The sequence below is a fragment of the Marmota monax genome, unplaced genomic scaffold, assembly GCF_021218885.2.
Source record: "Marmota monax isolate L192 unplaced genomic scaffold, Marmota_monax_Labrador192_F-V1.1 WCK01_AAM20220418_F8-fsc00021, whole genome shotgun sequence".
Taxonomy (NCBI): domain Eukaryota; kingdom Metazoa; phylum Chordata; class Mammalia; order Rodentia; family Sciuridae; genus Marmota; species Marmota monax.
The window spans coordinates 23,270,066-23,297,178 of record NW_026695228.1 but is presented as its reverse complement, the minus strand read 5'-3'; the positions used below and the strand labels follow the sequence as shown (position 1 = coordinate 23,297,178).

General features: G+C 49.1%; 1 protein-coding gene across 1 annotated transcript; it reads left to right on the top strand.

Annotated features, from left to right (window-relative positions):
- On the top strand, positions 1-27,113 carry LOC124087999 (adhesion G protein-coupled receptor E2). The gene is made up of 26 exons (XM_046437250.2): positions 1-74; positions 1,657-1,710; positions 1,885-2,004; positions 2,248-2,367; positions 2,982-3,137; positions 4,418-4,573; positions 9,542-9,688; positions 9,819-9,865; positions 9,976-10,053; positions 10,461-10,638; positions 13,164-13,271; positions 13,597-13,820; positions 14,012-14,191; positions 14,510-14,551; positions 14,663-14,740; positions 15,141-15,318; positions 16,465-16,572; positions 16,910-17,133; positions 17,307-17,483; positions 19,558-19,755; positions 21,091-21,326; positions 21,559-21,625; positions 22,202-22,293; positions 23,081-23,249; positions 23,332-23,442; positions 25,756-27,113. The coding sequence occupies exons 1-26, from the start codon at positions 44-46 to the stop codon at positions 25,762-25,764; spliced, it is 3,288 nt and encodes a 1,095-aa protein (XP_046293206.1). The 5' UTR covers positions 1-43; the 3' UTR covers positions 25,765-27,113.

Here is a 27,113-nt window from a genome sequence, read left to right as displayed (position 1 = left end):
GAACCTAAAGTCCTCCATCACTGGGCTGGCTGGTCTCGGCACCATGAGGAGCAGATGTCTAAGACTGGTCCATGGTAAGTGGAATCATGACATGTGACAGGCAAGAAAGGGAGCTAGGAGCCACCAGCAAGTCCTTTGTTTCATTTTTGACTGGTTTTGTCACTGTCCCTGTAAAGGATATCAGCTCTTTTTAAAAAAAAAAATAATAAGTTCTCAAAGGAGAAATTTATTCCTAGAAAGTTACTCTTAGTGAAAACTTTGGGACTTAGCCGGGATTTGTCATTATATTCCCCATGTGCAGCAGGGTTCTCCAGATAAATAAGACCAATAGGGCACTATACAGAAAGAGGGAAGGATGATTCTTTTAAGGATATGCTCATGCAATTGTACAGGATGAGAAGTCCAGACTATACTGGGTATGTGGCAGGAGGAGACCAGGGAAGAGGTCGAGGAATGGAGACTAGGAAAGAGGTACAGAATCCAGACTAGGAAGAGGTGGCAAAATGGAGACCAAGAAAAGGGGTCGAATGATGGAGACCCAGAAAAGAGGTGGCAGGGTGGATACCAGGGAGGAGGTGGCAGGATGGAGACCAGGGAGGAGCTGATGTTCCATCTCAGGTCCAGAAGCAGTCTGGGCCAGAACTCCGTCCTCCTCAGGGGGCCAGTCTTGGTCTCTTAGGGCCTCCATGGGTTAGATGAGCCCACACAGGAGAGGGGATCCTGCTTTACTTGCAGTCTTCACATTCAGTGGGGTCTCCTCTGATGAAGGCCTCACGGCAATGTTTAGAGCCTGACCAGCTGTCCAGGCAGCGCATTAGATAAACTGACCAAGAAGGAACCACCAATACCCCTAGACTTTAGTTTAGGGATTGAGAACCAGACTCTCCTTGACTCCTCGCCTGTCTCTGTTGAACAGCAAGAGGCTCATGTACCTAAGGCCCCATTGATTGAGAAGGGTCCCCAGGATGTGCCCCAGGAGAGGGCAGCTGCTGAGAGGCAGGAACAGCAGGAGGAGGCCCCCAGCCTGAGCCCAGCACCTGCCCACAGCACCTTCCTGTTAGGGGGTAATAGGGCACCACGGGTCCCAGGACAGGCCATGGGGCTGACAGTGGTGGTACAGATGTGGCTCTCAGGTGCTCCAACCACAGCTGCAGGCCAGGTGGCTGGTGTGGTGTGTGTCCCTGAGGAAGGGGACAGGGCCAGAGCACCTCAGAGACCAGGCAGGGGACCTGAGAGAACAGCTGGCCCTGACCCTCCCTTCCCACCTAAAGGTCAGCAATGGTGGTAAACACCCTGACACACTGGGGTTTGTTCCCACGTGACCCTAGGACGTGGGTGTCATCTTGTCCCCACTCCACAGAAAGGGAAACTGAGGCAGGGCAGTGAGGCAGCCTGCCTGTGCTCCAGGGTCTGAACCAGGGCCACCAGGCTCCAGTCCCCCACCCACAGGCCAGGAGAGCCACGGCTGGAGCCCAGAGCTTGCCAGGCTCAGGCCCCTTCCCATCACCCAGACCCTCTGGGAGGCGCCACCTGGGCTCCCTCTGAGGAGTGGACCAGGTCTGAGCCCAGGAGGGTCCACAGCCCCTGCCCTCCAGTGCATCACCTCCAGCCTCCTCTTTCTGCTGGGCCTGCTGACCCACCCTCTCTGTGTCACAGGGCTGCTGTGTGTCCTGCTGAGTCTCTCCAGAGCTGGAGCCTGGGACTTTCAGCGTGAGTGTGTGGGGAGCAGCCCCTCCACAGCCAGAGCCTGGGAGGGGCCCTGCACCCGCAGCGCAGGGAGGAGAGGCCTGGGCAGGGAGGCTCAGGGCATCTGCCCACCTCCTGGGACCTCCTCTGGGGACCACATTGCCCGCTCCCAGACTCTGACCAGTCTGTGCCCCACAGCCTGTGCCCCTTGGTGCCCTCCTAACTCCAAATGTGTCAACGCCACTGCCTGTCGCTGCAAGCCGGGGTTTGCCTCTTCGTCTGTAGAGGTCTTCACCAACTTCCTGGACACCTGTCATGGTAAAGAGGCTTGGGGGAGGGACAGAGGCACATCAGAGATTGTCTAGCAGGTGTGAGTCCCTGGGCTAGTCTCCAGCTCCAGGGGAACAAAATAGGGGAGGGGAGAGTCATAAGGCCCTGCACCCGCAGCCCAGGGGGGAGAGGCCTGAGCAGGAAGGCTCAGGGTATCTCCCCACCTCCTGGGACCTCTTCTGGGAACCACAATGCCCCCTTCCAGCCTCTGACCAACCTGTGCCCCCACAGCCTGTGCCCCTTGGTGCCCTCCTAACTCAGAATGTGTCAACGCCACTGCCTGTCGCTGCAAGCCGGGGTTTGCCTCTTCATCTGTAGAGGTCTTCACCAACCACCTGGTCACCTGTCATGGTAAAGAGGCTTGCGGGAGGGGCAGAGGCACATCAGAGACTGTCTAGCAGGTGTGAGTATCTGGGTTAGTCTCCAGCTTCAGGGGAACAAAGTAGGGGAGAGGAGAGTCATAAGGAGGGAAATGAGATCCAAAGTGTCATTTCCCAGTGTCAGTGGGGGTCATGGGTAGAGGTCAAGGGCTGAGCCTTTGACCTCAAGGCCATCATCAAAGACAGAAAAGAGAAAGGAAACAGCAAGATGGCAGAGAGACCAGGGAATTGCACAGAAGGACCTGGGCCTCAGGAGTGGGTCTCAGCCTGCCCTTAGGTCTGGGAGGGTGACACTGAGCTTGTAGCCCACACACTACCTTAGCATTGTCCCCTGGAGACAATGTCCAATTGTCCAATTGTCTCCTGGGGGTGTTAGTCAGAGGACTGTGTTGAGCAGATCAGACTGTGTGGACTTCAGGATTGGCTTGGCTCAGCATAGCTTCAGCAGGGCTTCCCAGGATTCTATGCAAAAGATACTAACTCAACATCAGACCCCAAGCTGGGGGGTCAGGTAGGGGACAGGAGTCTGTTCCCTAAGAGACCACACACCTTTGGGAGGTGACCCTTGGTCCTATTATGTTGCAGACATCAACGAATGTTTGTTGCCCCGGAAAGTGTCCTGTGGATATTTTGCTGACTGCCACAATGTGCAGGGGAGCTACTACTGCACGTGCTTCCCAGGATTTGAGCTCCGTTCTGGGGCAAAAAAATTCACTAATGCGAGTGAGAACACATGTCAAGGTAAGGCCCACCCCTCACCTCCCCCCACACATACAGTTCAGGGCACCAGAGCTGATCTAGGGACAGCGCCCAGTTATAGCCTCAGCACCTGGACTGTGAGATGGGGCAGCTGTGCGTGCACCCATCACCGGCATGAGAGGTGAGGAAGGGTCAGGGCACTCTGGGACCAGCTGCTTGGCCCCATCCTGACAGCTCTGCTTCTGACGATGGCCAGGGTGCTTATCAGGAAACCCTGTGGACATGTGAGATGTGACAACATCATTGTTGTTTTCTGTTTTAAAAAAATGCCAGGCTCCAGTGGCCTGTGCCTGTGGTCTCAGTTAGTTGGGAGGCTGAGGCAGGAGGATCACTAGAACCAGGAGTCCAACCCATCCTGGGAAATAGAGAGACCCCATCCCTAGGGGGGAAATTGGGGGAGAGAGAGAAAAGAAAAAGAAAAACACAGGAAGGAGCTCCTATCTCCTAAAGCTACAAACAAAGGTAGAGGCTGGGGTGTGACTCCGGGTAACAGCCCTTGCCTGGCATGAGCAGGGCCCTAGGCTCCCTCCCCAGCACTGCAGAAAATCAAATCCAAAACCAGAGGTAGCTTTGCTCTTGGTTCACTGTGTGACTTCAGACAAGTCACCTCACCTCTCTGTGCTGCAGTGTGTCCATCTGCAGAAGGGAAGTCCTGGGTCTGGGCCATAGCTCAGTGATAAAGCACTTGTCTAGCAGGTGCGAGTCCCTGGGTCAGTCCTCAGCTCCAGGGGAAGAAAGGGGGAGAGGGGGGGCAGTCATAAGGTGGGAAATGAGATCCAAAGTGTCATTTCCCAGTGTCAGTGGGGGTCATGGGTAAGGGTCAAGGGCTGAGCCTTTGACCTCAAGGCCATCATTAAAGACAGAAAAGAGAAAGGAAAGAGTAAGATGGCAGAGAGACCAGGGAATTGCACAGAGAGGACCTGGGCCCCAGGAGTTGGTCTCAGCCTGCCCTTAGGTCTGGGAGGGTGACACTGAGCTTGTAGCCCACACACTACCTTGGCATTGTCCCCTGGAGACAATGTCCAATTGTCCAATTGTCCTCTGGGAGTGTTAGTCAGAGGACTGTGTTGAGCAGATCAGACTGTGTGGACTTCAGGATTGGCTTGCCCCAGCATAGCCTCAGCAGTGAGTCCCAGGATTCTGTGCAAAAGATACTAACTCAACATCAGACCCCAAGCTGGGGGTCAGGTAGGGGACAGGAGTCTGTTCCCTAAGAGACCACACACCTTTGGGAGGTGACCCTTGGTCCTATTATGTTGCAGACATCAACGAATGTTTGTTGCCCCGGAAAGAGTCCTGTGGATATTTTGCTGACTGCCACAATGTGCAGGGGAGCTACTACTGCACGTGCTTCCCAGGATTTGAGCTCCGTTCTGGGGCAAAAAATTTCACTAATTTGAGTGAGAACACATGTCAAGGTAAGGCCCACCCCTCACCTCCCCCCACACATGCAGTTCAGGGCACCAGAGCTGATCTGGGGACAATGCCCAGTTATAGCCTCAGCACCTGGACTGTGAGATGGGGCAGCTGTGCATGCACCCATCACCAGCATGAGAGGCAGGGGAGGGTCAGGGCACTCTGGGACCAGCTGCTTGGCCCCATCCAGACAGCTCTGCTTCTGACAATGGCCAAGGTGCTTATCAGGAAACCCTGTGGACATGTGAGATGTGACAACATCATTGTTGTTTTCTGTTTTAAAAAAAACAGGCTCCAGTGGCCTGTGCCTGTGGTCTCAGTTAGTTGTGAGGCTGGGGCAGGAGGATCACTAGAACCCAGGAGTCCAACCCATCCTGGGAAATAGAGAGACCCCATCCCTGGGGGGGGGATGTGGGGGAGAGAGAGAAAAGAAAAAGAAAACCACAGGAAGGAGCCCATATATTCTAAAGCTACAAACAAAGGGAGAGGCTGGGGTGTGGCTCTGGGGCATAGCCCTTGCCTGGCATGAGCAGGAAAATCAAAAACAAAACCAGTGGTATCTTGGCTCTTGGTTCACTGTGGGACTTCAGACAAGTCACCTCACCTCTCTGTGCTGCAGTGTGTCCATCTGGAGAAGGGGAGTCCTGGACTGGGGCATAGCTCAGTGGTAGAGCACTTGTCTAGCAGGTGTGAGTCCCTGGGTCAGTCCCCAGCACCAGGGGAACAAAGTAGGGGAGGGGGGAGTCATCAGGAGGGAAATGAGATCCAAAGGCACTGAGCAGGTCCTGGCTCCCAGAAAGTGCTGTTAGCAATGGCTTCTGAGCTAAACAGGGCCTGGGCCAGGAGTTGTGCTCACCTGCCCTTAGGACTGGGGGGGAAGAGAAGCTTCCAGCCCACGCCCACCTCAGCACTGTCCCCTGGATCTGGATCCAGGGGTGTCAGCCAGAGGACTGGGACAGAGGTATCCTGTGACACACAGGTGCCAAGGCCCTGGTTGACACAGGTGGTGCCCACTCCAGGCCACTGTCCCACCAGCACAGAGAGGGAGGGTGGTGTGAATGCCAAGGTCAGAGGCAGGGATCAGCTCCCTGGGTCCGAAGCCTGGACTGGCCACCCGTGAGCAGCATGGGATCAGCAAAACCACTTCCTCTCTTGGAGCCCTCCTTGTACCTGCCCCCAGGAGCCTGGAGCCCCATATCCCATGAGGTGGTGGCTCTCAGTGGGTCATTACTGGGGAACCCAGGGAGCTGGGGGGGGGGGGCTGAGCCCAGGATGAGGGGGAAATGTGGGAGTTGGTGGAAGGTCCCCTGGGGGTGCTGCTGCACCTCATTCCCAGCTGTCCCCACAAGACCACACCCCACCTCGTCCCCTCCACCTATGGCACACCTCTGCAGCCATTGCTACCAGCTGGGAAAAGGGGAGGATTGCCCCATGGGGGCTGGACAGGGGCCCTTAGGGAGCATCAGCCCCTGTCCTGGCCCGTCCTGCTGTTGATCCACACAGCTCAGATGAGGGGTCCCAGCAGGGCCTCCTCAGGTGCAAAAATGGGTCCAGGGAGACCAGAAGCCCTCCCTGCCTCATCCTGACCCCAGGAATCCTCTGGGCTCCGGGAATCTTTGGCCCCTTTCTGGGACACCCAGGGCCATCTGCCATGAGCTGTCACTCACTCCTGTCTTGGGTTCTCTGAGGCTGCTGTGTTGGCCATTCAACTCAGGCCTCTGTCCTGTGGGTCCCTGTGGCACTCAAAGGGGACCTGCTTCCTGAGCATGTTCCCCTCACGTTTAGAGACCAGGAGAGATAAGAAGCCAGGAAACACCCCCAGGGCCTCAGCTGGGAGCTGCTTCCAGAAGCTTCCTCATTTCATGTCTGTGGCCATCTCTGATAAGGGGGAACTTCCTCCAGGGGTGGTGACAGCAAGGCTCCCCGGAGACAAGCTGGGCACCTTGGAAAGGCCTGTCAGTGTCCACCCACAGTTCTGAGTGCCACACTAGGAGCTGGGGGATTCCTGGGGATGGTCGAGGGTGCATTTGTGTCACTGTGAGGAAAGGCAGGTGGGACCTGCTGGGGCCTGGGCACCTGGGGCTTTTGGTTTTCTAGTTGTTTGTTTGTTTTGGTCCTGGGGACCTAACCCTGGGGCCTTACGACTAACCACATCCCTGGCCTCCTGAGTCACTGGGATTACAGCATGTGCCACCTCACCTGCTTGAGCACCTCACTTTAGTTCTTCTTCTGCTGCTCAGTGGCAGGGTTTTTAAATTGTGATGAAATCTGCATCCATAAAACTTATCATTTTAACCACGTTCCAGTATACTAGATCTGTGGCACTGAGGACATTCCTGTTACACAGGCATCTCAGTCATCCCTCTCCAGGAATATATTCCTGTTTCCTTTCTGTATTATTTAATTGACAAATAAAAATGTTGTACGTATTGATCAGGTACAGAATGATGTTTTGAAACATGCATGCACACTGGGATGGCTAAATGGAGCTGATTAGCATATGCAATGCCTCAGGTGCTAGTTTTTGTGGTAAGAACACTTCAAATCTAATCCCTTAGTGATTTTCAAGAATACAGACCATTGGCCAGACCCAGTGGTGCACACCTGGGATCCAGAAGCTCAGAAGGCTGAGGCAGGAGGATCTTAAGTTGAAAGCCAGCTTCAGCAACTTAGCAAGGCCCTATGCAATTTAGTGAGATCCTGCCTCAAAATAAAAAATAAAAAGGGCTGGGAATGCATCTCAGTATTAGAGTACACTGGGTTCAATCCCTGGTATCAAAAGTAAATAAAATGAACAATAGATCTCTTGAACTTAGCTCCTCCTACGTGAAGTTTTGGGCCTTGGATGCACAACTCTCCAACACCCCTCCTGTTGCCCCGACCCCTGGGAAACACCATGCTACCCTCCCCTTCCAGAAGTTTGACTGTTCAGGTCCCACGTGGAGGTGACACCATGTGGTATTTCTCCTTCTTTGTCTGGCTTATTTCACTTAACATATGTCCTCCATGTTCACCTCTGTTGTTGTGATTGACAGAGTTTCCCTCCTTTTTAAGGCTGAATAGCACTCCTCTGTGGGTGGGTGTTCTTATTCCCTGTTCCGTGGCTGCGTGTGTCCCCATACAGAACCACACTGTGTTGTCACTACAGCTTCACAGTAGATTCTGAGGTCAAGTCATGGGATGTGCCCAGCTTTGCTCTGTTTCTGAGCACCTGGCTTTATCCTCAGGTGTTAATGATGAGTGTCACTCTGGGAAGCCCTTGGCCATGATCTCCCACCCCCACTGCTTAGGCATCAAGGGTGACCTTCACTGCCACCTTCTCCCTGAGCGTAGACCACCTGTAGGACCCCAGTGGTTCAAAGATTCCCAGAGGGGAGGGTCCAGGGAATGGCTGGGCCTCCCTCTGCCACTCCAGGATGGAGACGAGATGTAGATCCCTTGCCAGGCCCCACCATAACACAGAATCTGAACCCACATGTCCTTGGGCTCTGCTCCAGAGAGCAGAGTGGTCCTGGGGACTTCCAGAGCAGCCCGGCCTCAGGAGGTCCACCTGGGGCCTTAGGTCTGTCCACATCTCACAGCAGAGTCAGGCTGAGCACCTGGGTCTCTTCCCTGAGAGAAAGGACAACTTTGGGAGGTGAGCCTCTGACCTATCATGTTGCATACATCACCAAATGAGGGCCATGAGAGTGCCCTGTGGAAAATCTGCAGACGGCCAGGTCATGGAGGGCACAATTGCTGCACATGCAGCCCAGGCTGTGTGCTCATTTCTGGAGCCAAGAATCCTTTATTAATTAGAGGAGAACAGCTGCAAGACCCTTCCCCCACCTCCCCATCATCAGGGTTGAGGTTGCCAGACCCTTTCCTGTGACATCTAGATGGCAGAACCCTGGTTACAGGAATGGTGCCCTGGTCTGAGACAGACAGGTGTGCATGTACCTGTCACCCAGCACAGAAGCAGGGTAGCATGAACGTCAGGGGCATCTCTGCAACTGGCTTCCTGGGCCTAAAACCTGCCTGTTGCACCTGTTAGCTGCATGTTATTAGTCAAATCACTACCTCTCTTTGAACTTGGTCTACCCATCTGTATCATTAAGGTGATCATAACAGTGCCTACCTCCTGTGTCTTCCAGGAGGATTATGAAAATTACAAGTGCCTGTAAGAGAGCCTGGAACATGGTGGGTGCTGGACTCTTCTTATGTGTTTAAAAGATGAGCACATCTGCACCCATTTAAGGAGTTGCCCAGAGGGTTTGGGTCTTCCTGGGGGCCATGTCCCTGCCACTCAGAAGAAAGCTAGTTCCACACAACTTGCTCTGGTCCTTGCCATGGTCTGGCCTGACAACGTGATTCCCAGGAGGAGTAACTTCCACGCATGAGCAGGATTCACCTCCTTCCAGGGCAAGGTGGTTAGGCAAAGAAAGCTGCTTCCAGCATCCATGGGGCCAGGTGGAATCCAGCAGTGGGTGGGCAGGAGCCAGGACCCACCCACGGAGAAGATGGTAGTGCCAAGTACACAGAGGGAAAAGGGAAGGTGCATGAATGTAGGAGGTACACAGGGCTAAACTGGGGATCAAGGGGACTCTGAGGACACAAGGTCCCTATGGGTGCACATTGTGCCATGTGTAAAACATGCTTTGGCCGGAGGATCCAGAGGGCTGTATGGAAAGACCAGGGTCCTGGGAAAGGAACAGAGGTTCTGACAGGAGACTCCCGGGGGACCTGAGCAGCAGCAAAAAACTTCCTGGGAGGACATATTTCTGCAGCCTCACAACCTGCATCAGTACAGGGCAAGCCTGGGGCACACCAGGGCTTGCTCACTCCTCGAAACACACAAGGGTGTGGGTCGCTGGGTGGCAGCACCACAGCCCAGGCAGGGCACTAATGGGAGGAAAGGGGGTGGAGATCAGATGGTGGAGAGCACTGGTCCTGGCTTCAGTGGGAACCAACCCCTTTCTCTATGTCCCCAGATATGGACGAGTGCAGCTCCGGGCAGCATAAGTGCCACCACTCCACCACCTGCACCAACACCTGGGGGAGTTACTTGTGCCAATGCCGCCCAGGCTGGGAGCCGATTCCTGGGAGTGTCAATGGCTTCTACAACAAGTTCTGCAAAGGTACCCAGCCCACCCTGACCCCAGAACCTCCCCCACCTCACACACGTGCACACCCACATGCACATGCTCATACATACCCACACACGCACATCTGCACTACTCCTAATGAACCACTGTCCGGTCCCCGCAGTCATGCCCTTCTTCACCTGGCCTCTGCCCCCTGGAGTCCACAGCCAGGTGAGCGCCCCAGCCAGGACAGGGAGGTGGGAATCCCTGGGGCAGCACCCTGTCCACCCCTTGGCCATGAGTTTCCCACCCACCTGTGACTCCTCATCTCACCTTCTCAGAGACTCTCCCACTTCTTTGACAAAGTCAACAATCTGCACAGGGATTTAAAGTCAGCCATGGCCAAGGACACCATCCAGGTAAGGGCAGGATCCAGGGGAAGTAGATGGAGACCTCCCACAGAAGGAGGAGGGCAGCTGTGGTCTGGGGAAAGGGGGACAGGCCCAAGCACAGTGGAGTCCTGCTCTGAGCTGGCCACTCTCCCAGGGCAGGTGGAAGAGGACACTGGGAGCCACACAAAATGTTGGACACCCACGTGCACTGTCTGTCCTCTTGCTCTCATCCTGGTCTTGGGTTTTGTCATCCTTGACTGTCACAAACCAGAGCTGACCTCTGAGGAGCAAGGGCCACCCAGGGAGTCCCAAACCAGGCTCTCTCTATCCTCAACTGGACAGTGTCTGGGTCTGTTCTCCTGGGCTGAGTGGTCAAGCTCTTTGTGTGGTGCTTCTGGCCCAAGTCCATCTGCTCTGTGCCCCCATCCCTCCAGGGGATCATGCAGGAGGTGAATGAGCTGCTGGAGACCCCTGGGGACCTGGAGAACCTGCCCCCCTCACAGAAGCACTGTGTGGCCACTCACCTGCTGACAGGCCTGGAGAGTGCCCTGAGACACCTGAGCAGGGGTCTGCCTGAGGGGACAGCAACCTTCAATTATTCTGCAGGCACACGTAAGTCCCTGGGTCTACACCAGCCCCTGTTCCTAGCCTCATCCTCTTCTGATCCCACTAGAGCTGAGTGGCCACACTGTACCTCAGTGACTCACATAAATAATCACAACCGTTAAAAAGGCAGAAAACCAAAACTAGTACACATTTAGGTAGCAAAATAGAAACAGATTCAGACAACTAATATGGAAGAATACAAATGAATCTTTTTTAAGTATGCTTTGTTTCATTGTGGTAAAATTCACATAACATAAAATTCACCAAAAAATAAATATGAAAATAAAATCCACCAGTTCTACATTTCAGTGGAATCAAGAACATTCACAAACTGATGCAGCCATCACCTTCATTTCTAAGACATTTTTCTCCAAAATTAAACACAGTGCCTCCTCGGCTATCATTCCTCATTCCCACCACCCAACCCTGGCATCCACTCACCTGCTTGCTGTCTTAATGGAGCTGCCTATTCCACCATTTAGTAAAAAGCAATCATACAAAGTGTGACCTGTCCGTCTAGCTTCTTCCACCTAGAATAATGCTGTTGAGCATGGCATAGCATCATTCCATCCCTTTTTGTGGCTGAATATTATTCCATCCTATGTGTGTTGAGTTGACCCACTCAGCCACTGATGATCATTTGGGTTGGTTTCACCATTTGGCTATTGTGAATAGTGCTGCTAAGATATTGATGTATAAGTGTTTGTTTGAATAACTATTTGCAGTTCTTGGGTATCTACTGAGAAGTAGACTTGCTAGGTACCATGGTAGTTCTGTGTTCAATTTTGGGGGAAACCACCAGATGGTTTGCAAAGTCGCTGCACTATTGTATATTACACCAGAGGGGTGCAAGAGTCCCCTCTCCAAGGCCTTGACAAAAAGTGTTACTTCCATCATGTTTAGTTTTATCAAGGCCTTTCTATTGTATGTGAGGCGATGTCTCATTGCCGGTTTGAGTTGCATCTCCCTGTTGATGGGTGATGGTTGGCAACTTTTCATGTGCCTCTGGGCCATTTGTGTATCTTTTTGGAGAAATATCTATTCAGATCATTTGTGCATTTGTGATTGGGTTGGTCCTTTGGTTGTTGAGTTGTAAGAGCTTTTCATCTATTTTGACAGGAGACCATTATGAGATGTGCAACTTGGAAATGCTTTCTCCATCTTATGGATTATCTTTTCACATCTGTGATAATTGTTTCACTTTAATGTCAGATGTTTTCAATTTTGAGGACGTCTACTTTATCTACTTTCTCCTTCATTGCTGTACATTCAGCATCATATCTAACAATCTACTGCCAAATTCAAGGTCCTCTTATGGGCTTCAGTTCTTAGATTGAGGCCTTTGTTCTATTTTGAGTTAACCTGTGTGTGTGGTGTGAGGTTGGGGTCCACTTCCTTCTTTTTCCTTGGAGACTATTCTTATGCCCACTGAATAGTCTTGGTCCCTGGTTGAAAGGCACTTGACAGTAGGTTTATTTCTGGGCTCAACTTTCCCTCTGTCTTCATGCCAGTACCATGCTGCTTTGCTCTCTGCTCATTTGCCGTGAATTCTGAAATCAGGAAGTGTGAGTCCTCCACCTTTGTTGCTCTTTTCAGCCATGCTTTAACTACCTGGATCTCTTGCAATGCTGTGTTAATTTTAAGGTGAGTTTTCCATTTAAGCAAATTATAATGTTAATAGGCTGTTGGGACATTGATAGGATGACATTGACCCTGTAGATCTCTTTGGAGACTGTCTCCATCTTACCAATATAATGCTTCCCAATCCATGAACATGAGGTGCCTTTCCCTTCATTTAGGGTCTCCTTTCAAAATCTTTAATAGTTCTCTATGTACAAGTCCTGAGTTTCTTAGTGAAATTGATTCCTAATATTTGGTTACAGATTATTGTATCTGTGTTCATAAGCAATAAAGTCTCTTCTTGTGATGTCTTTATCTGGTTTGAGCATCAGAGTAATATTGGCCTTCAGGAATTATCAGGTGGTGTCCCTCTTCTGTTATTTGAAAGAGTTTAAAACTAATTCATGTTCATTCTTCCCTATATGGTTGGTAAATTTCACAATCAAGACCATCTGATCTCAGATGTTCATTTAGGAGGTTTTTCATTTTTGCTTCAATCCCTTTACCCATGATAGGTCTCTTAAGATTTTCTACTTCTTCTTGAGTCAGTTTTAGTAGTTTCTATGTCCCTAAGAATTTCATCTAACTTTTCTAATTTGTTGGTGCAAAATTGCTCCTACTGTTACAATTCTTCATAACTTCAGATTTCATATACATGTGTGTATGCACTCATGTATACACTATATATATATATATATATATATATATATATATACACATATATAGGAAATTTGGGTTACAAACAATTATATACATATATGTGTGTCTTTATATACACTTGAATATATGTGTGACTATAAGAAAGGGAAATTAAACAAATACATGTATATAATGTGACGTGTACATATACAATATTCACATATACACATGTATATTCTTAAAAAATCTCTTCTTATTCCCACAATTCATAGAACTGTCCGTAGAGGTGCAGAAGCGACGAGATGGCAATGTCACCTTGAGTCTGAATCAGGCAAAGATGCAGCTGAACTGGAATCTGGCACAGGAATCTGCTCACAGAGGTAACATCAGAGATGAGGAGAAGGTGGAGATGTCTACCTTACAACAGTACCATGTTGTTTGGAAAAAGGTTGGAAAAAGATGCCCAAAATACAGAATTCAAGCTTAAAGGATGATGTGGGTGGGAAGAGGTCACTAGAAGAGCGTCCAAAGGGGAGGTTCTGGGGAGTGATGGGGCCACATTCTGTTGTGTGCACATGTGAATGTGGAGCAGCAAGTCCCGCTATTATGTATCATTATAATACAACAATTCAAAAGGAGGAGAGGCCATCTAAGGAGGAGGCCCTGGTGGAGACCCTAAGACTCACCCATGGCCTCGTCCTGCAGGCCTTTCTATGGTGGGCTTGGTCTCCACCCCAGGGATGGGCAAGTTGCTGGCCGAGGCTCCCCTGGTCCTGGAGCCTGAGAAGCAGGTGGCTCCCCATGGAACACACAAGGACTCGCTGCTGACAGTCTCACCTGTCCTGCTCTCAGAAGTCATCTCAGTCTTTTTGAGCAGAAAGGACACCCAGAACCTCAGCTCGCCAGTTACCTTCACCTTCTCCCACAATGTGAGTGTGGGGGTGTGGGAAGAGCCCCAGACCCAGGCACACCTTTGTTGTCTAACTTAACCTTGAGGTTCAGTGGGACTCCTTACAGGTGCCCCCCATCCAGGAAATTCAGCCCTTCCCACGCCAGCTATAAGGGGTCAGTATCTCCAGGCACAAAAATACCAGCTCACACCTCTGTTCTGTTCCTACAGCTGGTGACCTCTGAGCCAAAGCGTGAAGTGCTCTGTGTCTTTTGGGACCATGGCCAGAATGGATGTGGTCACTGGGCCACTGCAGGCTGCAAAACATTGGGCACCAGAGATGGCAGCACCACCTGCCGCTGTACCCACCTCAGCAGTCATGCAATCCTCATGGCCAGCTACAACGTGCAGGTGAGAGGCTGCCTTCATCATTGACTGCTGCAAAACAGATTTATGCAAATGTTGCTGCTTAAGTAAAACAAATTTGTTACCTCACATTTCTGTGGGTCAGCAACCCAGCACAGGGGGGATAGGTTCTTTGCACATGGTCTTACAAGGCTGAGATGATCACATTGGCCAGGGCTTCAGACTCACCTGGGACTCACGGCCCTCCTCCCATCTCCCTGGTTTCAGGCAGAATACAGTTCCCTTCTCTTAGCAGCTTTCAGCAGGGGACCATACTCCCTTCCTAAGAGCCACCCACATTTCTTCTCATATGACCTCTTGTAGGCCTTCTTCACCAGTCCTCTGCCCCCTGAAGTCAACAGCAAGGTGAGTTTCCCCAGCCAGGACTGGGAGGTGGGAATCCCTTGCATGGCCCAGCATCCACCCCTTGGCCCTGAGATTCCCATCCACCCATGACCCCTCATCTCACCTCCCCAGAGTCTCTCCCACTTCTTTGACAAAGTCAACAATCTGCACAGGGATTTCAAGGCAGTTGTGGCCAAGGACACCATCCAGGTAAGGGCAGGATCCAGGGGAAGCAGGGGAGACCTCCCATAGAGGGAGGGGGGGAAGCTGTGGTCTGGGGAAAGGGGAACAGGCCCAAGCACAGTGGGGTCCTGCTCTGAGCTGGCCACTCTCCCAGGGCAGGTGGAAGAGGACACTGGGAGCCACACACACTGTTGGACGCCCAAGGGCACTGTCTGTCCTCTTGCTCTCATCCTGGTCTTTGTCATCCTGACAGTCATGAACCAGGGCTGACCTCTGAGGAGCAAGGGCCACCCAGGGAGTCCCAAACCATGCTCTCTCTATCCCCAACTGGACAGTGTCTGGGTCTGCTCTCTGGGGCTGAGTGGTCAAGCTCTTTGTGTGGTCCTTCTGGCCCAGTTCCACCTGCTCTGTGCCCCCATCCCTACAGGGGCTAATGCAGGAGGTGGATGAGCTGCTGGAGACCCCTGGGGACCTGGAGACCCTGCCCCCCTCACAGAAGCACTGCGTGGCCACTCACCTGCTGACAGGCCTGGAGAGTGCCCTGACACACTTGAGCAGGGTTCTGCCTGAGGGGACATCAACCTTCAATTATTCTGCAGGCACACGTAAGTCCCTGGGTCTGCACCAGCCCCTGTTCCTAGCCTCATCCTCTTCTGATCCCACTAGAGCTGAGTGGCCACACTGTACCTCAGCATGACTCACATAAATAATCAACAGTTAAAAAGGCAGAAAATCAAAACTAGTACACATTTAGGTAGCAAAATAGAAACAGATTCAAAAAACTAATATGGAAGAATACAAATGAATCTTTTTTAAGTATGCTTTGTTTCATTGTGGTAAAATTCACATCACATAAAATTCACCATTTAAGTTCACCACTTATCATTCACCAAAGATAAAATATATAAATAAAATCCACCAGTTTGACATTTCAGTGGAATCAAGAACATTCACAAACTGATGCAGCCATCTCCTTCATTTCTAAGACATTTTTCTCCAAAATCAAACACAGTGCCTCCTCAGCTTTCATCCCTCATTCCTCCCCTCCCCCAAACTTGGCATCCACTCACCTGCTTGTAGTCTTAAAGTAGCTGCCTATTCTACCACTTAGTAAAAAGCAATCATACAAAGTGTGAACTGTCCGTCTATCTTCTTTCATCTAGAATAATGCTTTTGTAACCAGAGTTTAGAAAGAATTCATGTTCATTCTTCCCTATATGATTAGTGAAATTCAGCCATATGGAATTGGTGAAAATCTGATCTCTCATGTTTATTTAGAAGATTTTTCATTATTGATTCAATCTCTTTACCCATTATTGGTCTCTTCAATTTTTCCACTTCTTCTTGAGTCAGTTTTGGTAGTTTCTATGACCCTCAGAATGTGTCCATTTCATCTCAGTTATCTAATATGTTGGTGCACAATTGCACTTACTGTTACAATTCTTCATAACTTCAGATTTCATATACATGTATGTATGTATGCACACATATGTATACACAACACATACATACATTACATATAAAATCTGGAATTACAAAGGATTATATACATATATGTATGTGTACACATATGTGTCTATATAACACACATATATATGTGTGTGGTTATAGTAAACTGGAAGTTACACATAGGTCCTTGATATATGTGAGATATATATAATACAATTGTATATATTGTACATATACAATATCCACATATACACACATATATATATTCCTAACATAACTCTTCTTCTTCCTGTGACTCATAGAACTGTCCCTAGAGGTACAGAAGCAAGGAGTTTGCAATGTCACCTTGAGTCTGAATCAGGCAAAGATGCAGCTGAACTGGAATCTGGCACAGGAATCTTGTTACACAGGTAACATCTGAGATGGGGAGAAGGTGGAATGTCCACCTTACACCAGTACCATCCTGTTTGGAAGAGACCTCAGGGTGGGAAAAGATGTACAAGGATGTGAAAAAATACAGAATTAAAGACTAAAGGGTGATGTGGGTGGGAAGAGGTCACTAGAAGAGCGTCCAAAGGGGAGGTTCTGGGGGGTGATGGGGCCACATTCTGCTGTGTGCACGTGTGAATGTGGAGCAGCAAGTCCCACTATTATGTATCATTATAATACAACAATTCAAAAGGAGGAGAGGCCATCTAAGGAGGCCTGGAGGAGACCCTGAGACTCACCCATGGCCTCGTCCTGCAGGCCCTTCTGTGGTGGGCTTGGTCTCCACCCCAGGGATGGACAAGCTGCTGGCTGAGGCTCCCCTGCTCCTGGAGCCTGAGAAGAAGGTGGCTCCCCATGGGACACACAAGGACTTTCTGCCAAGAGTCTCTCCTGTCCTGCTCTCAGATGTCGTCTCAGCCTTTTTGAGCAGCAATGACACCCAGAACCTCAGCTCGCCAGTTACCTTCACCTTCTCCCATCCTGTGAGTGGGGGGTGGGGAACCACGGTGTGGGAAGAGCCCAAGGCCCAGGCACATCTTTGTTGTCCTCTTAAACTTGAGGTTCAGGTGCACTCCACACAGGAAAGCCAACCCTTCCTGGGTCAGCATCTCTGAGCGCAGGAAGACCAGCTTGCACCCCTGTCCTGTTACTACAGCTGGTGACACCTACACCACGGCACAAGGTGCTCTGTGTCTCCTGGGACCACAGCCAGAATGGGAGTCACTGGACCACTGCAGGCTGCAGGACAGTGAGCACCAGAGGTGGCAGCACCACCTGCCACTGTACCCACCTCAGCAGCTTTGCCGTCCTCATGGCCCACTACCACGTGCAGGTGAGAGGCTGCCTTCAGCATTGATTGCTGCAAAACACACTTATGCAAATGTCACTGCTGAAGTAAAACAAATTTGTTCCCTCGTGGTTTCTGTGGGTCAGCAACCCAGCACAGGGGGATGAGTTCCTTGTACAGGTTCTAAAAGACTGACAAGATCACATCAGCCAGGTCTGCAGTCTCTCCTGGGTCTTGCAGCCCTCCTCCAGCTCCCTGGTTGCAGGCAGAGTTCAATTCCCTTATCTTAGCAGCTGTCAGGGGGGACCACACTCAGTTCCTAAGAGCCACCCACATTTCCTCTCCTGTGACCCTTGGTTGGTCTTCTCACAAAACACCAGTGTTCCTATCTGAAAACCAGCATGAAAATGTATAGAATCCCTCTCAAGTTTTGAATCTGTTTTCCCAGGAAGAGTCCAGATCTTTGAAGCAATCACCTGATCACACCAAAGCAGAATAAACTCCCTAATCTAAAAGTCAACAGATTGAGTCCTAAATTCCACCTGCAAAATCCCTCTACAGCAACACCTAGATTATCAGAAAACTGAATAATTAGAAGAAGGTTTGTGTAACAGCAGGGGGTGGACATATGAAGACCAAGTTAGAATTCTATTTACCACCAGGGTCTGTAAGACAACCGTAGTCAGGGTTTCAGATTTACAAAAAAAAGAAGGTCTGGTGAAGTTGAGGTGAGAGGGGGTCAGAAGAGTCAGGGAGAATAGCTGAACCAGGGGCTATTTACCTCCTCCTCTAGCCAGGTGAGTGGATACTTCTGCTTCCCCAGGTTCAGACTCTCAAATGAGCCCACTTATGGGCATTCACTGTGAGCACCCTGTGACCATGAGCATGACAAGGATCTCAGCCAAGAGCTTTTTATATATTATGGAAATTAGATTTTGTCTTTACATCAGAAGTTCTCAAAATTCATCACATGTTAATATCACTTGGAGGACTGTTTATTTTAAGTGCTTTCTTAGGAAACAATTTCTATTTTTTAGATATGTTTCAAGAACAAAAAAAGATCAGATACTTGGTTAAAGGAAGAAAGTTAATTATGGTGGTAACTTAAAATTTACACTTTCCCACCTATTTCTCCAAGTCCTCTTAAAACCATGAGGAAATGAAAAAAAACCCACCAACCCATTACTCTTTACTCAGAGGCATCTATTTTGAAAGTTTTGCCTCTGTTTCATTTATCAGGTGTCATTCTTTCCCTCTGCTCCTCCTCTGTCCTGCCTCCTAATTTCCCAATTTTGTCTTTACACCAGAGTCTCAAATGTAGCTTGCACAAATGTCACCTGCAGGGTTTGAACTTTGTTTTCAAACATTTTCTTGGGAAACCATTTCAAATTTACAGATAAGTTGCAAAAACAAAATCCACACAAACAACATCTGTGTGCACTTCATCCAGATGTGCCTGCTTTGAAATTTTGCCTTCATTATTTACCATTTGAACATTTCCCCTCCCTCTTTCCTCTTCTCTCCTCTTCCCCTCAATTACATTGAAATAGAATTGACGGTGGGCTTTTAAATGTCCTTATGGCTTTAAGTTGACTTTCAGAAACAAGTGGGGGAAAAGTGAATTTTAAGCTACTGTTGTCATTCATTTTATTTTTTTAACCAAGTATCTAATTCTAACTACACAGGGACTTGTGGCCAGTAAGAAACAGGCAGAGCTGGACTGAGGCCAGGGGTGTCTGGGATGGGAGGTTAACGCCTGGACACTGAGGTTCAGGTTCTGCCCTGTAGCCTCGTGGGACCGGGACAGAGGGACCCTCAGCATGGGCTTCACACACACTCGCTCACATATCAACCAACGCCTTACTGTGCCCCAAAGTCAGGAATCCCGAGTCTCCTCCTTGAGTAAGAACTCCACACATCCCGGCCCTCTAGCCGCTTACCTGCTCCATTCAAAAAACCTAACAGTCCAACCTTCTCAACCTGGAGCCCCTCCCCCATCAGCTTCACACCTGGACCCAGTCCCTCCATCCTGAATCTGCTGCACCAAATGACAGATAGCGGAGGGGTTCCTACCCCACGGCCCGGCACGTGGCTGTGAAGGCTCCTCCCTCTGCCCCAGGACGACGACCCAGTGCTGAGCCTCATCACGTGCTTGGGGCTGGGCGTGTCGCTGCTGTGCCTGGTCCTGGCGAACCTCACCTTCCTCCTGTGCAGAGCCATCCAGAACACCAGCACCTCCCTGCACCTGCAGCTCTCGCTCTGCCTCCTGCTGGCCCACCTGCTGTTCCTCACGGCCATCGACAGAACCCAGCCCAAGGTACCCAGGTGTCCCCACCCCGCCCGCCCAGGGGTGCTGAACTCAGGAGCCAGGCTGCCCGGCTCCTAATCAAACAGCCTGGGCCCCGGGGAAGTCCAGAGGAGGTCGATGCCCATTTCACGTTGACGGTTTCAACAACAAAAGGAATCCTCTGGAAAACCCCATCAGCTACATCTCTTGTTGCTTAGCAACAGGCTTGCATCCTGGGGAAGTTCCTTCATTAGGGAACCCGGTAGGGAGAACTGACGTAAACTCTAGATGGCATCCGTCAATCACCGGACGTGGCTCCTGATGCAATCAGGAGACATGAAGGAGGCGACTGGGCTGGAGTCACGTGGCACCCCGTTTTACAGCAGACATTTTTTACCAGGAGAAAAAGGAGGTTATTTGGTTTATCGAGTTTTCAGAATTTCTATTTGATTTTAGAATTTCTATTTGGTTCATTTTTAGATTCTGGCTTTACTGAAATGATCTTCCACTTCCTGTATCTTCTCCAAATTCATTCTTTACATCTTCTTTTAGCTCGTTCAACATTGTAACTAGGAGCTTTCTAAATTCTTCTCCAACACTTCCTCTGCTGTTGTGCCTACAGAGTCGGTTGTTGGAGTGCTGTGGGCTGTGTGGTTTGCTCCCTTGCTCTTTCCTGCTGCTTCTACCTCTGCCCACCTTCTGGGTTGATTATCTTTTCTGCTTTGATTCAAGGAATTACTTAATGAGCTTCTGTCTCTTAAGAGCCCAGGGATGGGTGAATATCCAGCTACTGATACTGTCATTCAGTGTGCACCCTGAGCTGTGCCCAGGATCAGCACCATTTGGAGAGAAGATTCTAAACCCTGTGAACTACAGTCACTTCTAAAATAATGTGAAAAGCATAGTGCAGTAAATGCATAAGCCGCCACATGATCATTGGATGCCATTTGTAAGTAGTAGGTCCTGCCTGTCATTGTGTGGCCCTGCTGTTCAGTAACCAGCATTGCAGGGGGTTTGTGCACAAGAGCATCACCACTACTGCATGAGGAACTCCCCAGGGCAGGACTGGGACATTATCATGTCATCATTAAGGCATGAGGAATGACTTAGGGCAGCCCTGGGAGGTTGTGATGTCACCACTACTGCATGAGGAACTCCACTGGGCAGCCCTGGGAGGCTGTGAAGTCACTGGGCAGCAGGCCCTTTCCAGCTCTGCTGTGAACTATAGGAGCACAAATGCAGCCAGTGGCTAAGCACCACAGTGCAGCGCCTGGTGCACAGCACAATCCCCCACCACAGGGCTCAGGCAGCATCCCAGGCCACACCCAGACACTGATTGTGCCCCTGGGTCTCTCTCCTCCCCAGGTGCTGTGCGCAGTCACCGCGGGCGCCCTGCACTACCTCTACCTGGCCTCCTTCACCTGGATGCTGCTGGAGGGGCTGTTCCTCTTCCTCACCGCACGGAACCTGACTGTGCTCAGTTCCTCCAGCAGAAACAGGCTCATGAGGAGGCTCATGTTCCCTGTGGGCTACGGGGTCCCGGCTGCCATTGTGGCTGTGTCTGCAGTAGCCAGACCTCACCTGTATGGCACCTCTACTCGGTAAATGCGGACTCCACTTGTCCTTCTCCTCTGGAGCATGTCCACGGCCATCACTTGAACCAAAGTAGCCTTTTGAGTATTTCAGAGTTTAAGCAGTAGAGTGTACTGTGACATATCACACTTACAGGGAGTCTGGCTTCCCGTCCTTCTGGTTATGCATGGTGTGGAGTGACTCTGGTCGTGGAGTCCCACATGAACACAGCAAAGTGATGTTTCTCTTTCTCTTGCTCAGCTGCTGGCTCCGTCCAGAGCAGGGGTTTGTGTGGGGCTTCCTTGGACCTGTCTGTGCCATCTCTTCCGTGAGTAATGTCATCAGAGTTCCTTCCTGTCCATCTGAGGGTCAGTAGAAGTGCAGGATATTAAGGATGGTGACAGAACAGGAATATTCCTGGATTGTTATGGGTTGCATTGGGTTTTCCAAGACTTCTACATCTACAAATTCTAACACTATTGTCAAAATACTAAAACCCACTCCGGTATAGAATTGATGCTGCAAGGGCTAGAATTCACAGATAGCAGATTTAAATTTTATTCAGTAAAACTTTGCCATGGGGGATGTGGGTGTAGCTCAAGGGCAGAGAGCTTGCCTGGCATGCTCTAGGGTCTGGGTTCCCTCCCCAGAACTGCAAAAGAGAAAAGAAAATATTACAAAACCTCCTGCGGTCTCTTTTGGGGGGTTTGTTTTAGTTATACGAGAAGGTAGAATCCATTCTGATACAATTACACAAGCATGGAATATACCTTATCTAGCTAGGAGCCCATTCTCATGAATGTACATGATGGTGGGATTCATGGTGATATTGTCATATATGTACACAGGAAAATTATGTCAGATTCATGCTGCTGTCTTTCCTTTGCTTCTTCATTTCTTGCAGGTCAATATGGTTTTCTTCCTGATGACCCTCTGTATTGTGAAGAGCAAGCTGTCCTCCATCAACAGAGATGTGTCCACCCTCCAGAACACGAGGTGAGATGGACCAGGGGACGTAGATGACAATGATGCCCAAGAGCAGAGCCATGTGCCTGAACAGCCCCTCATGTCTCTCCTCTGGGGCTTCTGAGTGGCCCACAATTAACAAATGCAGCTGTGCTTCTATGGCTGCCATCTCAGACTCAGGGCTCTGCTGCTTACTCCAGTTCAATCCTCCAGGGGGCAGGGTTGTTCCTTCACTCAGCATCTTGTGGAAAATTCATGCTCTTTCTTCTGGGTTCCTCTGATTAAGCTTTCAAATTTTTTCATATCATCATTTAGTTGTATTAGACACTTGAACAGAGCATACGATTAATGAAAACAGAAATTTTGCCCTGTATTTGTTTCTGAGATACGATCTCACTATGTTTCCCAGGCTGGCCTCCAATTCCTGGGCTCAACTAATCCTCTTGCCTCAGCCTCCTGAGTAGCTGGGGCAACAGGTGTGCACCCCTGCCCCCAGCTTCTCTTTGTGATTTTTTATGTCCAAGCCCTAGCACGGGGCATCCTCAGTAATGCTGGATTAATGAAATTAGGGATCTTCATGGAACATCGTGAAACTCTTTGAAGTAAGCTTATGAATTATCACTGTCCTGGGTCCAAGACAAAAAGCTATCCTGGACCCAAAATGACATTTCTACTGTCGGGTATCATTGAGAGTAAACATCAGAGTTCAGTCAAATAAATCGCTTACAGGGAATAGTAGGTGCATCCATGGGTGGAGAGGTTAATAGCCTGATTTTGTTGTGGGTGCATTATAAGCCTCCACTCTCCCCCAACCTAGGGTGCTGACATTTAAAGCAATGGCTCATCTCTTCATCTTGGGCTGCACCTGGTGTCTGGGTGTCCTGCAGGTGGGCTCCCTGGCCCCCGTCATGGCCTACCTCTTCACCATCGTCAACAGCCTGCAGGGCGTCTTCATCTTCCTGGTGTACTGCCTCCTCAGCCAACAGGTACCCCTGCCCAGCTCCCACCCATGCCTCCCACCCGCACCCCTCTTTGTGAGCTGACCCAAAGTGTGGGTTGCCTCTGCAGGTCCAGGAGCAGTACAGGACATGGCTCAAGAGGATCAGGAAATGGACAACTGAATCTGAGTCCTACACTCTGTCTAGCAAGGCTGTGTCCGACACCTCCAGACCCAGCACGGTAGGGTCACTCCCTGCTCCCAGAGCACACGTTCCCTGGTATTGGCAGGATTTTCTCCTCCTGTCCACAGACCATGCTTCCCCTGCCTCATGGACTCCACCATCATGCCTGCCTGTGCGCTGACCTTACATGGTTCTGTCTCCCTCCCTCCCACCCACCTCCTTCCCTCTTATTATCTTTGTGTCTCTACCCTTATCTGAGTCTCCTAAAGACCCTGGTGATGACCTTAGGCTCACCTGGACAATCCAGGACGATTTTCTCATCTCAAGATGCTTAACATGCATGATCTCACTGATGCTGAAAAGCAATCATTGATCTCATAGAAACAAAGAGCAGAACAGTGGTTCCCAGAGGATGGGGAGGAGGGGGTGGGAAAAGCTTGATCAGTGGGTACTAAGTTACAGTCAGGAGAAAGAAGCTCTGTGGTGTGTTGCACAGTAGGTCACTAGACCACAAAGTGCACTGTGCCTTTCCAACAGCTCTGAGGGGCTGGGGGCCACTCAGTGGGAGGCCCTTGCCTGGCAAGTGCAAGGCCCCGGGCTCCATCCCAGCACCACATTTCCTTAAAAGCCAGAAGAAAGGATTTTGAGATTTTACCACAAATAACTAATGCATGTTAGAGGAGATAGTGTGATGTAAACACACTGTAGACAGGCAGGAAAACATCCCATTATACCATTAATATGTGCCATCTAAATAGATTTAATGTAAAATTAGATTTTTTAATCTTTAACATATCCTACTTGAAAAGTTCCTTTTCCAGGCATGGTGACACTCACAGGCTTTGGGATTAGGGTGTGGACATCAGTGGGTCATTATTTTGTCTATCACACCAATTACGTAGGTTGGCTTTCTCTCTCAAGCCGTCAAAATCTGCTTCATGTTGTAGATAATTGAATAGATTCACCACCCCCTCCCTCCACCACAGCCCTAGGAATGCTGTACACATTGAGGAAAAGAAATGTCAACTTTTTGTCGAAAAAAGAGGAAGCCATCAGATGGGGAAATTCAGGTGTTGCTACCATCTTGGGCACTGGACCGCTGTGTTAGTTCCCTGATGACATTTTATCTTCCAGTGTCTCCTTAAACTGGGCATCTCCAGGGTTTGAGTTGTTGGAGTATCTTCCTCTCATTTTGGAATCCCTTCCTTGGATCATTTTAAAAAAACAAAACATTTGTCTTGTAATCAGTTCTGAATAATTTTCTGAAGCACAGCATTCATAAGGCTCGAGTGAGGTTGCCCATCTAAATCAGTAGAAGTGTGCTGAGCTTCCACAGATGCAGGAATAAATAACTCCCTGGGGACGGGGAAGATATGGAAAGAGAGAATTCAACACTCTTTCCTTTAATAGTAGGTGATGGGCAATAGATAACAATGGCAGCCTTTCCTTAATGTTCTTCCTGCTCTCAGACAGAAGCCAACACACACCCTAGAGTGGGGAGATCAGATCCATCTTTTTTTTTTTTTGGCAGAGAGGTACCAGGGATTGAACTCAGGGGCACTCCACCACTGACCCACATCCCACCCCTACACTGTATTTTATTTAGAGACAGGGTCTCACTGAGTTGCTTAGTGCCTCACGGTTGCTGAGAATGGCTTTGAGCTCATGATCCTCCTGCCTCGGCCTCTCAAGCTGCTGGGATTACAGTCAGGGACCACTATACCTGGTTCAGATCCATCTTTTGAAAGATACATTTTTTGTGTGTTTTGCAGCACATTTACCTGCTCTTATCTTCTGTAACTTAAGGGTTAGGAGATGTAGGAAGATGAGACTTCTGAGAAAGACCAAAATCAACAAAATTAAATCCAATGTAGCCTGTTGGTCAAGCCCTAAGAAATCCATCAGGCAAGACCATTTTGTGATTGAAATCTTCATTTGAAGTGTGTGTGTGTGTGTGTGTGTGTGTGTGTGTGAGAGAGAGAGAGAGAGAGAGAGAGAGAGAGAGAGAGATTAAACCCCACAGACATATATGATTATTATTTGCTGACTAAACATTTCAAAAACTAGGGAGCAGGATGGTGGCTAAGATCTGCCAGTGGTCATCCCCCAGGCACAACAGATTTAACAGATATAATTTAAAAATTCCCTGTGTATATTTGAGGTGTGCCACGTGAATATAGGATACATACAGAAAATAAAATGGTTACTGTAATAAGGAAATTTAACTTATCCATAATCTCATAATCCTTTTTTTAAACCAAGCAACTAAAATCTATTTATATAACAAATTTCTTCTTTCCTTTTTTAAATGGAATTTGTAAGTTACTTTTCTACAATCTTATATGTCATTTTTAAATAATTACCATTCCAGACTGATTAGAAAGACCGTCTGAGCTACAGCCTCCTTCCCTATGGATAATCTGAACTGCCACTGGGTCACTTTTGAGCCATTAGGATAGGACAAAGCTCTGTGCTGTGTGTTACAAGAAATCCAAGGTGATGGCCATCTGAAGGGATTCTTGGAGGTCATGATTGGCATTCAACTCCTGCAGAACCTGAAATGTGTCCATGCCTGACATGGTGCTGACCGAACTCAACATCCAGATGCCATCTGCACCCCAATTCCTCAGTTTCTCTGTTAAACGTTCTTCTACTGCCCCCCTTCCTATGAGGCCTCTTCCATGCAAAACTTCTAGAAGCAAGAAAACCAGCCTCCCAGGATGCTCACATCCACAACATTTAAAAGGACTTGAATGTGCTTTAAACTTTTTAACAAAAAAAAGAAGAAAACATAAAAGGTTTGTATGGAAATATTGTGGTGTCTGCAAGGAAGATGGCAGGCCCTATGTGGGATTTGGATTTTTCAGGAAGTGGAAGGCTCCCAAGAATGCTGTATTCCACTTAAATCTTTCATAGTGGTGAAGTCGTGGCCAAATTGCCAAGAAAATAGATCCCCAGATAATGTCATGACAGATGTGTTAGTGAAATCAGGAGGAGGAGATAAGACTGAGCTGACAGGGAGATGGGCCTGGGTCACTTCCTGGGCAGTGAGTACAAACAGCACCTGCAGATATTTGCTAAGAAACTTACAAAAAGGTTATTTTTAAGTCAGGACCTATATGATTCTGGTCCTTGCCTCTCCAAGGAAGAAAAAATGCCTGATGGACATTTTGACCGGACTGAATGCTGCATGGACACTGCGTGCCATGCCCAGGAGTGGATAGGGGATTGACTTCCTTAACCCTCTAGATCTATATAAACCCCTACACAATAGCCACACTTCAGTGTCCCTCTATGGGACCCCTCCCTCTTGGGGAGCTCTGCTTTCCATTAGTCTGATAAATCCTGTTACTTGCTCTCACTCTTGTGTCCATAGAAGTATTTTCTTTAAATTTAAGAGAGAAAGAACCCAACCCCATGCTCTGTGCTACATTAGTAATAATTTTGTTTTCATTCCTAAAATAATTTAAATCAGAATTTTTGCCTTAAATAAAATCCATTAAATATGTTCATCCTCCCAATTTTGTAAATAAAATGCAGATACATATTTTTCCAAATGCAAAATGTTTATCTCTGGGTCATGAGTTATTGAATGAATTTTTGCTTTTGACATTATTTAAGCCTTTAGGCAATGGGATAGATCACTTTTGCAATGGGAAAAAATAGCTAAAGGGTCTCAAGGATCATCATGCCTCTGTTCACCACAACATCACAAAGCACTGGGTAAGA